The sequence below is a fragment of the Pseudopodoces humilis genome, chromosome 3 (genome assembly GCF_049639895.1).
Source record: "Pseudopodoces humilis isolate 2021_Gansu_Grassland_sample_001 chromosome 3, ASM4963989v1, whole genome shotgun sequence".
In the NCBI taxonomy this organism is placed as follows: Eukaryota; Metazoa; Chordata; class Aves; order Passeriformes; family Paridae; genus Pseudopodoces; species Pseudopodoces humilis.
The window spans coordinates 94,364,300-94,376,397 of NC_142202.1; the positions used below are offsets into that span (position 1 = coordinate 94,364,300).

The following is a 12,098-nucleotide window of genomic DNA, read 5'->3' on the forward strand; positions in this document are numbered from 1 at the left end:
CCCAATTGCCTTTGAACTGGTATTCTCTCAGGACCAACAGACCAACACAAAAACCCAAACACTACCAACACTATTACTGAAATCACTGCCTTAGCTTTTTTACTTACCTAACACAATTGAAAGTTACCTTCTTACGCATCTGGTGACTTCACATCACATAGTCACTTTCAATCAAGCTCTTATTTGCCTAGTCTAAGCAATGTATTCACTAAATACTTAACGAGTTTGTGGAACTTTTCCCAAAGCTCAGTTTTGCAAGTGTTAAAAGTTTTTAACACTGCTCATGACAATGTGATTCCACATTCAGTGTTTAAGATTTTAAAAAAAAAGTATCCTGAACTGGAATACTCAGCATCTCTATGCACATTTCTTCTCCTGCTTATTTTTTTCTTTTTTTTTCTTAATCCAGAAGAAATGTTTAAAGAGCTACCATACTGGCTTTGGGGTGGGTGGTCCAAGTTATACATGAGTCAAGCAATGTGCCCTTGACACAAATAAAGTTAGTGTGCTACGTGGACCTACTGCAGGGACTCAAGTGAAGGGTCAGAAAGATGATAAAAGTGTAAAGAAAAGGAGATGACTGGAGCATCTGTCCTGTGAGAAAAAGCTGAACTGGAACTGTTCAATCTGGAGAAGATAAGGCTCAGGTGGATCTCATCATCTAGCAGTACCTGAAGGGAGCCAGGCTCTTGACAGTGTAAAGGACCAGAGGCAAGAAGCACAAAGTGGAACAGAGGAGGTGTTATCTGAACATCAGGAAATGCTGTTATTGTGAGGGTAATCAAACACTAGCACAGGTTGCCCAGAGAGGCTGTAGAGTCTCCTTCCCTGGAGATAAAAAAGCCATTTGGACACAGTTCTGGCCAAAGTCCTAGAGAACAAGCTCTAGCTAACTCTGCTTCAGCTGGGTCACTTCCACCCTCAATTAACCTGTGAGAATAGAATGAAGCCTTTTAAATACAAGGCAGAATTCTGCTTCTTGTCATCTTAGCTCCTGCCACCTCAGCCCAATGGGACACCGTGGTACTCCTAAATGGAAATCCACACATGGGAACTTAACATATTTCAGAACTTAACCTTCAGGCTGTCAAAGGCTTTTTGTGCTACTGCAGGAAGAGCAAGATAAGAAGTAGTGAAAGGGAAAAAGAGAGTAAGCCTAGCTGCTGTCACCTGGCATTTCTAAGAGAACAGAAAATTAGTTATTACAGATACTGACTTTTTTCCCAACTGATCTTAAGATGGCTTATAAGACCTTAAAGTCATTTCTCTCCCGCCTCAATTCAGTGGCTAGGAGAGAGGTTTCTTCTCAGCTCTCTTAATACCTTTTTCCAGCTGTCACCTTATTTGTCATTTCAGCACTGGGCAGCTCTCAGGTCACAGTGTAAGAGCTTTGCCCTCTGTCTGCAGGAAAAATGGTTCTGCACAGTCCCTCAGCAGAGGCCTTCAGCACAAGGGGGAAGAGCTCACAGCAGCATTAAACCAAATACTAGCTTTAAAAACTTTCTTTCAAGCTCTCAGAGAAAGTATCCATATATTTACAGGAAGTTTTATGCAGGACAGCAAAACTGTAGCCATGGTAAAGGAATGATTAGTGGATGTCAGCCATCACCAGCTACTGTCAGGGTCACAAAGGTCATAGAGACAGGAAAGCTTCTGAGCTGTTACAGGAATTAAATAAATGGGACACAAATTGTTGTTGAAGAAGGACTGCTGGCTCCTTAACAACTCCAGTGGATACAGCAGTGCTTGGCTGAGAAAGCAAGGCTTGCAGCAATACTCTGAATGAACAGGAATAAGAATGGAGGTCCTGGGATCCACACCTGAATTGAAAGAAAAAAAAATCCACAAAACCCTATATTGAAAAAGCCACAAAATCAGCAATTCAATTACCAAGATTCAAGTTAACATAAAACTATTTCTTGTGGACATAAATATTCTCCTCTTCTTGTGTAGCCAAAAAACAGCCTAGCTCTGCTATTACAAAAAGGCCTAATACAACAAACTACTGTAAAGCAATAGCACTAGGACTGCTTGTATGCTTCTCATTCCATTACCAATTATTATAGACATGTTACAGAGAGATCTTACAAAATTCAAATTGATTCACCTCTATGCACCAGAGGCTTCTGGGAATAACAGATAAAAACATGATTTATTACACTGTACAAACTGGATTCAGAACAAGCAAGTGCAGAATATGGTACATGATTTATTTTTTCTGTACATTACATATTGTTAAATTTCATTGACAAATCCAAAACTTCCATAATTTTTCCTCTACCTGCTTAAGCCAAGCAATTTATTTTTTTTTCTACAGGATAGAACAAAATAGCTTCCTGGAGAATTTATCATCTGATTAACTTGGCAGAAGATGCTCCAGCTCAGACTGACTTTCAGTGTTTCTCATAGCCTGTCAGGTTAGAACCTCAGTTGGTAGCATAGTGTTCTGCCACTGTACCAGTCTAGAAACAAACAACTACATCCTCATTAAATTTCAATAATGTCTTCTTCTTAGAAGATGAATTAATGCAGTTGCACTTGTAGACGTTCCAAACAGTATAAATGAAGGCTGTAGCTACCATCAGAAAGAATTCCAGTAGCCCCAGATTGGTCTCACGAGTTCTGCAAGATGTGCTAAGATAGGTTAAATGCTTAATAAAGTCCTTAAGAAAAATAAATATTTTTGCATAATGTATGTACAAAAATTGGTTGATTTCCTTCATTCATATAGGTTCAACAGCAGATATAACTTCAGTTATATTTTACTCACTAGCTCATAATAGATAATGCCACCTTCGTAATGATGTAGTAAGAGTCTAAGAGAATATTGGCCTATTCTTTATAATAGTGCAAATTATATGGAGGTGTTTTGAAAACCATGGCTTATAGAAAGAAGGATTAACAAAAAAACCCTCCTTTGGTCCCTGCAAGAGTAGTTTAATTCCTCCATGAAATTTTCAAAACTCCCCTACATAATTTTAACCAACTATTAAGGCGTCAAAAGCATGGATTTAAAGTTGAGATTAAAGTGATCTTTCTTGGACTTGAAAAAAAGTCCACTGGAGATTTCCTGACAATGAAATTTTCTTAATGTTTCTCCTTTCTTCCTCTCTATTCTGCACAAAAGCAATATGCCAAATGAACCTTTCTGATAATCTCCTCCACTGATTTTTTTAAACCACAATAAAACATTACACTTAAATATATTGCACAAAAAAGCATAACATATCCTGCCTGACTCTTCACAAAATGGCCACAAACACAGGAGAACAGCTACTGAACATCTCAAAATTTGAAGAGATCAATGAAATGCTGAGGAGATACTGGCATGAGACAGGTGTTTGGATCGCTGGCTGTGCAGGGGTGTCCTGTATCCTGAAAAATGAAGGAGAAAAATAAGTAAGCTCTCTTTCCATATTCAGTCTTCCTTCACCCCCAAATTAGGAAAAAAAAATACCAAAAAGCAAACAAAAAACAACAACCAAATCAAACCCAAGAGCAATTCACTCCTCCTACCAATACCAGAACCTGAGTTGGAGACCTTGAAAAAGTATCATCTTCCTTATCCATTATTTTTCAATAAGCATAATAAAAAGGCACCTGCTTTGTTGAACTTAAATTGTGTTTAATCAAAACCTGAAGTTATATCTCTTGCTCTAGGGGAAAATGAGTTCCTTGCTTTGAAAATGATGGACAGCAGATACCTCCTCAAAAAACCTGAACAGTGTTTGAATTCCCAGTCTTTGCATCTTGCTACATTTTTCCCCTTATTTTTCTTTCGTCTTTCACTCCTAGCTTTTCCCTAAGTGAAATGGAAGCACTGTCTTAGAAGATGGCACCTAGGCAAGGTAGGAATAGAGAAGTCAGACTGGTGGAAAGGCTTTGTCATTACCAATTCACTAAACCTGCAGTGCTTTCTTTCCTCTTATGGAAATTTGACCTCAGCAGAACTGTCTGATTAAAGATTCAAATTCCTCTTTGAACAAAAAGTTCTGTTTTTCATCTTATTAAAGCCTCCTAAATGAGGGAAATGCAGAGGTGCAATGAGAAGAAATTCCCAGACAGTTCAATGGACATGTTAAACAACTTGTCAGTGTTGTAAGGCCCAGAAGTGTTTAAGGCTTTGAGGAGTTTCTGTCCAATGCTGGTGAACACACCATATGTGCCAAGAAAACTAGATAAATACATGACAAATAGATCACAGACTACTATGGTCTTCACTGCTTTTGTTTCCATAGGAAGTGAAGTTACATGCAACCAAGTTAATAAAAGGAAAGAATCTCAAAGTGATTTTTTTTTCCTCACTGCCATATTCCCACCCAAAGTCTTTGCAGCACCAAAGTACACCAGGTGAAACGCATTCTAAATACTGCTCAGCTTTTCCAGTGAAAATTGCTACTTGATAGATTCATTATCTGTGTTTTTCCATTAAGTCAATGGAGGACTACAAGAATATATCAGGTGGTAATTCCCTCCTCTTCCTCCCACTCTTTTTAATAATTGCTTTAACATCACCTGAGAAACAGTTGTTAGATTCATGACACAGAGGGAAAGACAAATACACACATAAAAAAGAGACCCAGGTAGAACTGCCTATTGGGGGAATCTGCATATGAGAAAGAACAGGTGACCAAGACCAAAACCAGAAGTGTTACGCTTAACACTGTCATCTTGAGATGACATCTGCAATGAAGAGCTGCACCACACCAGAAAACACTCTTAAAGGTAGTTGCTAATGGACTATTATCTTCTCTACCCATTGCCATGTCAATGTCATGTCATTACTTTCCTAGTTTCCAGGAAAAACCACCATCTGAATTATAATTCTGGGAAACAAGGTAAGGTTTATCCTCTTTTAGTATTTATTTGTATTCCTGAATATTTTAGACTGAGTTTGTAACATTCTGCTTTCTCTGTACATAATTATCAAAACACTTTTGAAAGTTCTACACAGTTGGGAATTACAGGTGCAATAAAAATCTCAGAGATCCGTTATTGGTGTTTTTATTTATTGAAAACCACATAAATTTTACAGTGAAAAAAGTGATGAGGACTGAAAAGAAGAATCACAACTTTCTTGTAATTATGAGTATTTCTCATTTAAAGAGAAATACATTTTCATTGGAATTACATTTAATAAAGTGTTAAAATAATTTGATTTCAATGTTTCAAAGCTAAAGCAGACTTATTTAAAAGGAAGAAGAGAATTTTCCAGGAGGAGTGTTTACTAGCAAATGTAGTTGTTTTCCTCAAAATTTAGCATAGCTAGATATTAAGAAGTTCTGTATAAGTATTTTCATCATTTCTTCATTCAGAAGACAACAATATAATTGCTTCCCTTGACTATCCCAAGTCACGTGCAGCCTGTTTTGGGGAATTAATTTTCAGAGAAATTCTCCATAAAAATTAAATATGACTACAGCATTCCAAGTGCAATAAAATCAATTTTGGTACCTTTGTATGAAAGTTATCTGAGGTTCATGTTACTCTTCAGTTTTAAGTATCAAATTAAATACATCAGGGAATGCTGAGAACAGTTTATAACAACACTGAGCACAGAGAAACCTATTTCTTTGCAAAATCTGTCTGATCTCACTGACACCTATGCTCATTAGAAGTTGATTTATGGCTCCTAGTTTAAATGGCATTAAGAAGGATTATGGCAATAAGAAAATATGAAATAATATAATAAAATATATTATATAATATGTAATATAATATATATATTATTTATTATAATGTTATAGATAATAGGATAAAAGACAAAATGATGAAAAGCTGAGATGGGATGTCATCACTATCTTCATCTAAAAGGGAACAAGAAACAAACTATTCCTGCCACTAAATTGATGTGCAGAAACAAAAATCAAAACAAATAGCATCAGACGATTAGAAAGGAACACATTATTCACTTTGACATTATGGAACAATCAGCAATGAAAACAGGTGAGACACAGGAAATACCTGGAGTAACAAAGCAAGGTGGTAGTCCTTTGAGATCGCGAAGAAGGAAGCAGGAAGGAGAGCCATAAGGTAAAAGAAGCAGAGTTAAGGTTTATTTAAGAAAAGGTTCATAAGCCATTTAGAAAAAGTCTTTTATTCTTGTGGCGAATCACAAGCAGCTTTGTGAGAACCAAAATCGGCACAAGTCGCAAGAAGACTCAAACCAAGTGTTATGCGAAGTGATTACACTTTTTTCATAAAGCCCTGGAAACTGGAAGAAAAGGCATTTCAGCTTCTGTGGCCATGTCTGAGGTAACTGAGAAGTGCTACTCAGTAAGCTAAGGAAAATAAAAGTATCTGCCACAATTGCAATGGTGCCTAGTGGAAGAGAAGAAATAGTATACGCGAAAGCACTCACAGAGGCATCACACAATAATTAGTCATTACTTTTGCACTACTGAAATTATGGGGTTTTATCAGTTTCATCATGGACAAATCCTTTAGCAAGAAGTCATTTTGAAAACAGATGTTCAATAAGAAAATTTTCTTGCAACTCCCTCCTAACATGTGAGAGTACAAAAGTCACTGTACTTCCTAGAAAGAACTTAGGAGACTCCTTTGTGCTATATATAAATTTCTTAGGTTACAGATTTTAGACAAGTACAGGAATACAAATGCCTCTTCCTAAAAACTCCTAAAGGCTTGTTAAAAACCCACTATGAGTATTACACCATACTGAAAAAGTGAAAAGTCATTCCCCTACTTCAACAGTTCAATCGATTATTCAATTCAGCAGCCATCAGTCCCTTCTTTTGCAAGGCCTTCTTTGAAAAGAACACAAAACAGAGAGCTCCAAGAATTTCCTGTGTGTAGCCCTCTCACATTGTCAGCAATTACATTATATTATCAATTTCATAAATGGCTGAAAATTCTCATCTCTAGCTAGGCACGTGCTTTTGGGCCATTTCAGATCCTCATGGCTTTGGTTCTTAGAAACTCCTAACTCTCAGGATGCTTACTCAAAACTACAATTTACTTGCATCAAGGACGTCCCTTAGTGTAAATAGTCTCCCTATGCAGTCTCATGCTTATGCACCACTTCTCTGTCTCCAAAAACAATTTATATAGAGAGCAGTCACATTCCTTTTTAGCTTTAACACAGCTGGGTTAAGAGAAATTAATCATTCCTAGTCTTCTTCATGCCCTGATCACTTTAGCACATTTTTCTTTGCTTTGTTTTGCTTTGTTCTTTAATGAAGCAAGAAAAATAAAAATAGATGCCTTATGAAGAAGCGTTCAGATTCTGTCTGAAGTTCTTCTGAATGACCTTGGAACCAAAAGTCGCCCGACATCTAAATTATACCATTAAAACAAGAAACAAAATTTTTACATATTATCAGCTATCTAAAGAATACAGTGCTTCCATTTGTTTCAAGATTCAAACACTTGCTACTTTTCCTCTGTAAAGTGACTGTGATTTCTCTTTTAAAATTAGGATTTGGTGATAGTGTTTTTGTTAGTTTTTTGCTTTGTTTATTTTGGGGTTTTCTTGCTATGCATTACAGATATAGTTGTATGTCAAGCACACATATTCATATTTAGTTTAACAACCTTTCTAATCAAGCATGATACTGAAGATTGAATGAATTGCCAAAGCCTGAAAAAAGTTCTGATTAAGGAATATTTTCACCTAGCACAGGATTTATCTAGATTTGAAAAAGTACCTCCTGTCCCTTTGCCCCTCGCCCCTGCTTTAGTTCTCACCTCCCTTTAGCAAGCTTGGGAAAGAATATAGACACAAGAGTCTGAAAAAAAAAGCAGCACACTATTTTTTTTCCCCATATAGCTGAGTGACCAGCCTACTTGACCCACATTGCCCTGTAAAAAGAGAGATGGTATTTCAGATGAACAATTAACTTGTCCCTGCCAATAAGGGTTCCAATTATGCATAAATCAATTAATTTAAAAATCTATTTCAGCCTGATCATCATTTACTTTAAGACAGAGACAAGGCTTAGATGCCAAGACTAGAGAAGGAATACTGCAGTGTAGGCTCACAGCATGATGAGGAGCCCAGTCAAAGCAGGCTAAGCTGGGAGATCAGACCAGGTTTGTTTGAGCTTTATTCAATCAGTTCTTGATCACACCCAAGGTTGAAACTGCATCAGCTCTATTGTCAAACTGTACCCTTGCTTGGCTGTCCTCATGGCAGGCACTTATGTCCCCCTGGAACAGTCTTCTCCAGCACTCCCCACAGGGCAAGTCCTCCAGTCTCCCTAATTATATGATCCTCACCTGAGCTTCATCTGCTTTATCAGTGTCTTCCTTGTGCTGGGGGTCTCTCTGGCTGCAGTATCCCAGATGGTCTAATGAGTGCTGCATGAAAAGGGATAATGGCTTTCCTCAGCCTGCTGACAGTGCTCTTGTTAAAGCAGCCAATCCCCAACACCTGCTGCAGCACATTTGTGCAGATGCACACAATCAATCTAGAACTACACTGTCACTTTAAGATCTGTCCTAGGAGGTACTTCTCATCAATCTAAAGTACTTTTAGAACTTCCTGTGCTGTGTTTTAAAGAATTTAAAAGTCCAAAATGAGCCCTATTATTCCAGCAGGAGACTGGAGCAGGTGTCTTGCCAGCTTGACTACTATAATCTACTACTGGAATCCTACTGCAATCTGCACAGGTTCATCTGCCTCTTACTGTCACACCATCTCCAAAGTTAAATATGTAATTCCAAACACATTTAAAGTAATTCCTAGTATTAGAGACTTGTACTTTCAATTATATTAAGATCAAAATGAGTGTAGAAAACATTAACTCTACACAGCGAAGGCAGACAATCCAGAGAAATCTGATACCACAAATACCCATCTAAATGCTCCTGTGCCTACCTTTGAAGTTTCCCCTTTCAAAGCAAGTCTTTAACCTACATATTGAGCTACATACTAAAGACTTATTCCATTGTAATGAAAGTTCTCAGTCATTCTTGACACAGATTCTTCAGAAAATGCTCAGGCTTTTCACAGTAGAAGCCAATTCTGACTACCTGCTTTTCTAATGTTAATTTTGCAAAACATTACTACCTGGAAGGGCTCCCCTGATATCAAAAATACTCAAAGATAACATCATTAAGGAACATGTTATTTCTAGCAGGAATTAGCTTATCCTGCTAAACAGCCTAGGTTTTTTGATGGAAAATTAAAAATCCTCACGCTGACATACAACTTGTCCTAAAAATCACAGAAAGATGACACAAGAGCAACTAATTTATGTTAATGAGAATATGAGTAATATGAGCATTTTACAAGATTTCTCAAACTTTGCTTGCTCTTTCCTGTCCACATAACACTAGCCATATCTGATCTTTCAGCTGTAAAATTAAAGAAGTCTTACTAACTAGAAGGCTCTGCTACAGTGCAACACAGAGTAAAAGCAAGATTATGTAATCACAAACATTAAAGAAGATAATGCCCTACTGAAATTAAAATCATCCTGTAAGACAACGCATGCTTCATGGTAAACCTCAAGATGAGGGTAAAACACACTCTGGATGAAGCTTTAAACATTCCTCCAAGCTTCATATGGGATAGATGCAAAAATATTAAAAATACAGAGCTCTACACCAATGTGGTAGGAAAAAATGTAGCAATTGTTTCTCATTAGACATGTATTGATTACCATGGCATCATTAAGAACACTAACTTCAGACCAGTCCCTCACAACTTTCCATAAGATCAACTTAATAAAAGTAGACAGAGTAACTCTTTCCACATGGCACTTGTCATTGCAATTCTGAGTATTGAGGTTATCAGATATCAAGAAATAAGGCAAGATTAAGAACAACTTTAGAATTTAACACAGATTTTATATGGAAGTTTTATACATTATTTTAAAATTAGATATTAGTTATCCAATCACCTTTCACATGAGAAAGGTGACCGTAATATTTTTCCTTGCAGATGATTACCAGTACGTGTTTGAACTTATTTCTGATGATCTGTTATAAAGCTCTTACCTTCCAAAACAGAATACTACAGTGTCGACAGAAATGTAAGGTGTCCCCGTACTGTTCCTTTATTGGGTAATATTTCTGAAGTGCAAAGTACATCAGCTTCCAGTCAATGTGACCTTTCTCTGATGGAATCAAATGCCTACAAAACTAGACATAAAATTAATATCTTCCTTTAAAATTGTTGTAGTCAATTCAGGCAAAGGACAGGGGAAGGTGGGGGGAAGGTAGTTAAGCTGAAGTTTTGTAACTAAAATTCTTTGAAGTCAGTATTATGACATCATACATCTCTGCAAAGCAGTGAGAGAGATCTGGCCACAAAAAAGATAGAAGGCAACGACTAAAAATAGGAGAATGCATATTTGCCAAGTAAAACTAGGCCATACACAGCTGATCTAATTCTACTGTCTCAAAATTATTCTAATTATAGTCAAGAAGCATTTAACAAAACAGTATTTAGAGCTGTAAGCAATTAATTTTATCCTTTAAAAAAACCCAAACCACTCAGGTATGAGATTTAAAAACATAATCACGAGTTACAGATAGAGGTTTTCTGTCAAAGCATTATGGATTTAAATAAAGCTCTTCCTTTAAAATTAAAAGCATACATACATTTGTTTTTTACATTTGGTTGTGATCTTTCTAGAAGGATAGCAAGTTAGTGATTGATGTACTTCTTGAGGACCTAATCTTCATGTAAAAATTAGCTGCTACACAACAGGTATTCCTCCCCAGCTTGAGAGACAGACAAGGTTTATTAAGTATGTATTATAAAAGACTTCTGTTCCACTCAGTGTGATTAATGCTAGTACATTGAGGGCTTTCTTCATTCAGAAGACAATTCCTGAATGGGGAGAGAATAGCACTGCCTTTCTGATTACAGCTACACTTCACTTTGTTTCATAACAACTCTCATTTTTTCCAAAAGTGCTCATCAGATATCAATTATGTTTTCGTCGTTGTTTCAATGGCCCAACAAACACAGCAGAGGACAGAAAAAAACAACCTAACATGATTCTGTGGCTTATTAAGCCAGTACACTTTTAAAGAGAAGAAGCAGAATTTGATATGGGAATATCATTAGATAATAACTTAGTAAGAAATTGAATGTGAACATTCAGGAACACACTGGAAACACTGTGTAAAAGAGTACTTTATGGGGCACAAGGACAGATAATTTCTCTGAAACCCTTAAGGATCTTCTTCCCTGCATTACCCTAGTATGAGAAGTTACTCTCCAACCAGTTTTGCCACTGTTCAACAGAGTTTACCTCATCTACCTTCAAAATTCACTCAACTGCCTTGTTATCTTTGTAACTTCACCTTGAATTCTTTTGGGCTGCTTCTGAAGATGGATTTTCAGTTTACTTTTGTCTGTCTAGTTTTTCTACAGTTAATTCTAAAACCTTTAATCTGACAAAAAAAAATATTATTTGGGTCAATGGTGCATGAGTAAACCGAGCTTCAGTTCTGTCTTCCCCACTACAGTAATACTTAATCTGGTAGTCACCAAGCAATTTCAACCCATCGGATTTAAGAATGGGCACTTTGGCTTCCTCCAGTACAGAATGTACTAGGTTTCAAAAATCCTTCCTCCAGCTCTGATGATGTACTTTCTACTTTCTTTTCTTTCTTATTTTCACCTACTCTGATTTTTTCCCAGCATTTATTAATGTCAGAAAATGAAGACAGTTCTGGAGTCATTCCTGGATTAATTTATGCTCTTTATGAGGAAGTGACAGGAAAGTACTGTTTCTATCTCTGTTATTAATTTCAAAGCATTTGTTCTAGTCTTAGCAAAAATTCAATTTGGCTTCTCCAGAATTTTCATGGAGCTTACAAGTTTGAGCAACTTGTCTGCCTACCTTAGCTGGTAAATCAAGCTCTACTACAGAGGAACACTTTCAAGGTATCCTCCACAACACTGGTTAGGCAGTTTTTAAAAAAGCCCATCTTGCAACCATTGTGCAGTAATCGTGAATATTCTCTGTATTTGGGGCTTGATTCCTCCTAAATATTGCATTCAGTATGTCTGTGAGTTTAGGATAACTATGGGGCTGTTTCCCAAGGAGAAGTAATTCTCTGGATAGAGGATATTCCTCCTAAATATTGCATTCAGTATGAATAGAATAACTCACAAT

General features: G+C 36.8%; 1 protein-coding gene across 8 annotated transcripts in view; it reads right to left on the reverse strand.

Annotated features, from left to right (window-relative positions):
* Positions 1-2,189: 2,189 nt before the first annotated feature.
* The window catches only part of FBXO25 (F-box protein 25), a 30,872-nt gene continuing 20,963 nt past the window's right edge, over positions 2,190-12,098 (reverse strand). For 3 of the 8 annotated variants that reach the window (XM_088053407.1, XM_088053405.1, XM_088053406.1), the window contains exons 9-11: positions 9,964-10,107; positions 8,239-8,319; positions 2,190-3,375 (exon numbers count right to left, since the gene is read on the reverse strand). In XM_088053407.1, coding sequence (XP_087909533.1) covers positions 3,286-3,375; positions 8,239-8,319; positions 9,964-10,107 — 315 coding nt within the window. In that variant the 3' untranslated portion in view covers positions 2,190-3,285. Of the gene's footprint in view, positions 3,376-5,964; positions 5,992-6,021; positions 6,215-8,238; positions 8,320-9,963; positions 10,108-12,098 lie in introns of those variants that run through there. The other 5 variants (XM_088053408.1, XM_088053410.1, XM_088053411.1 and 2 more) reach the window with 3 other exon arrangements.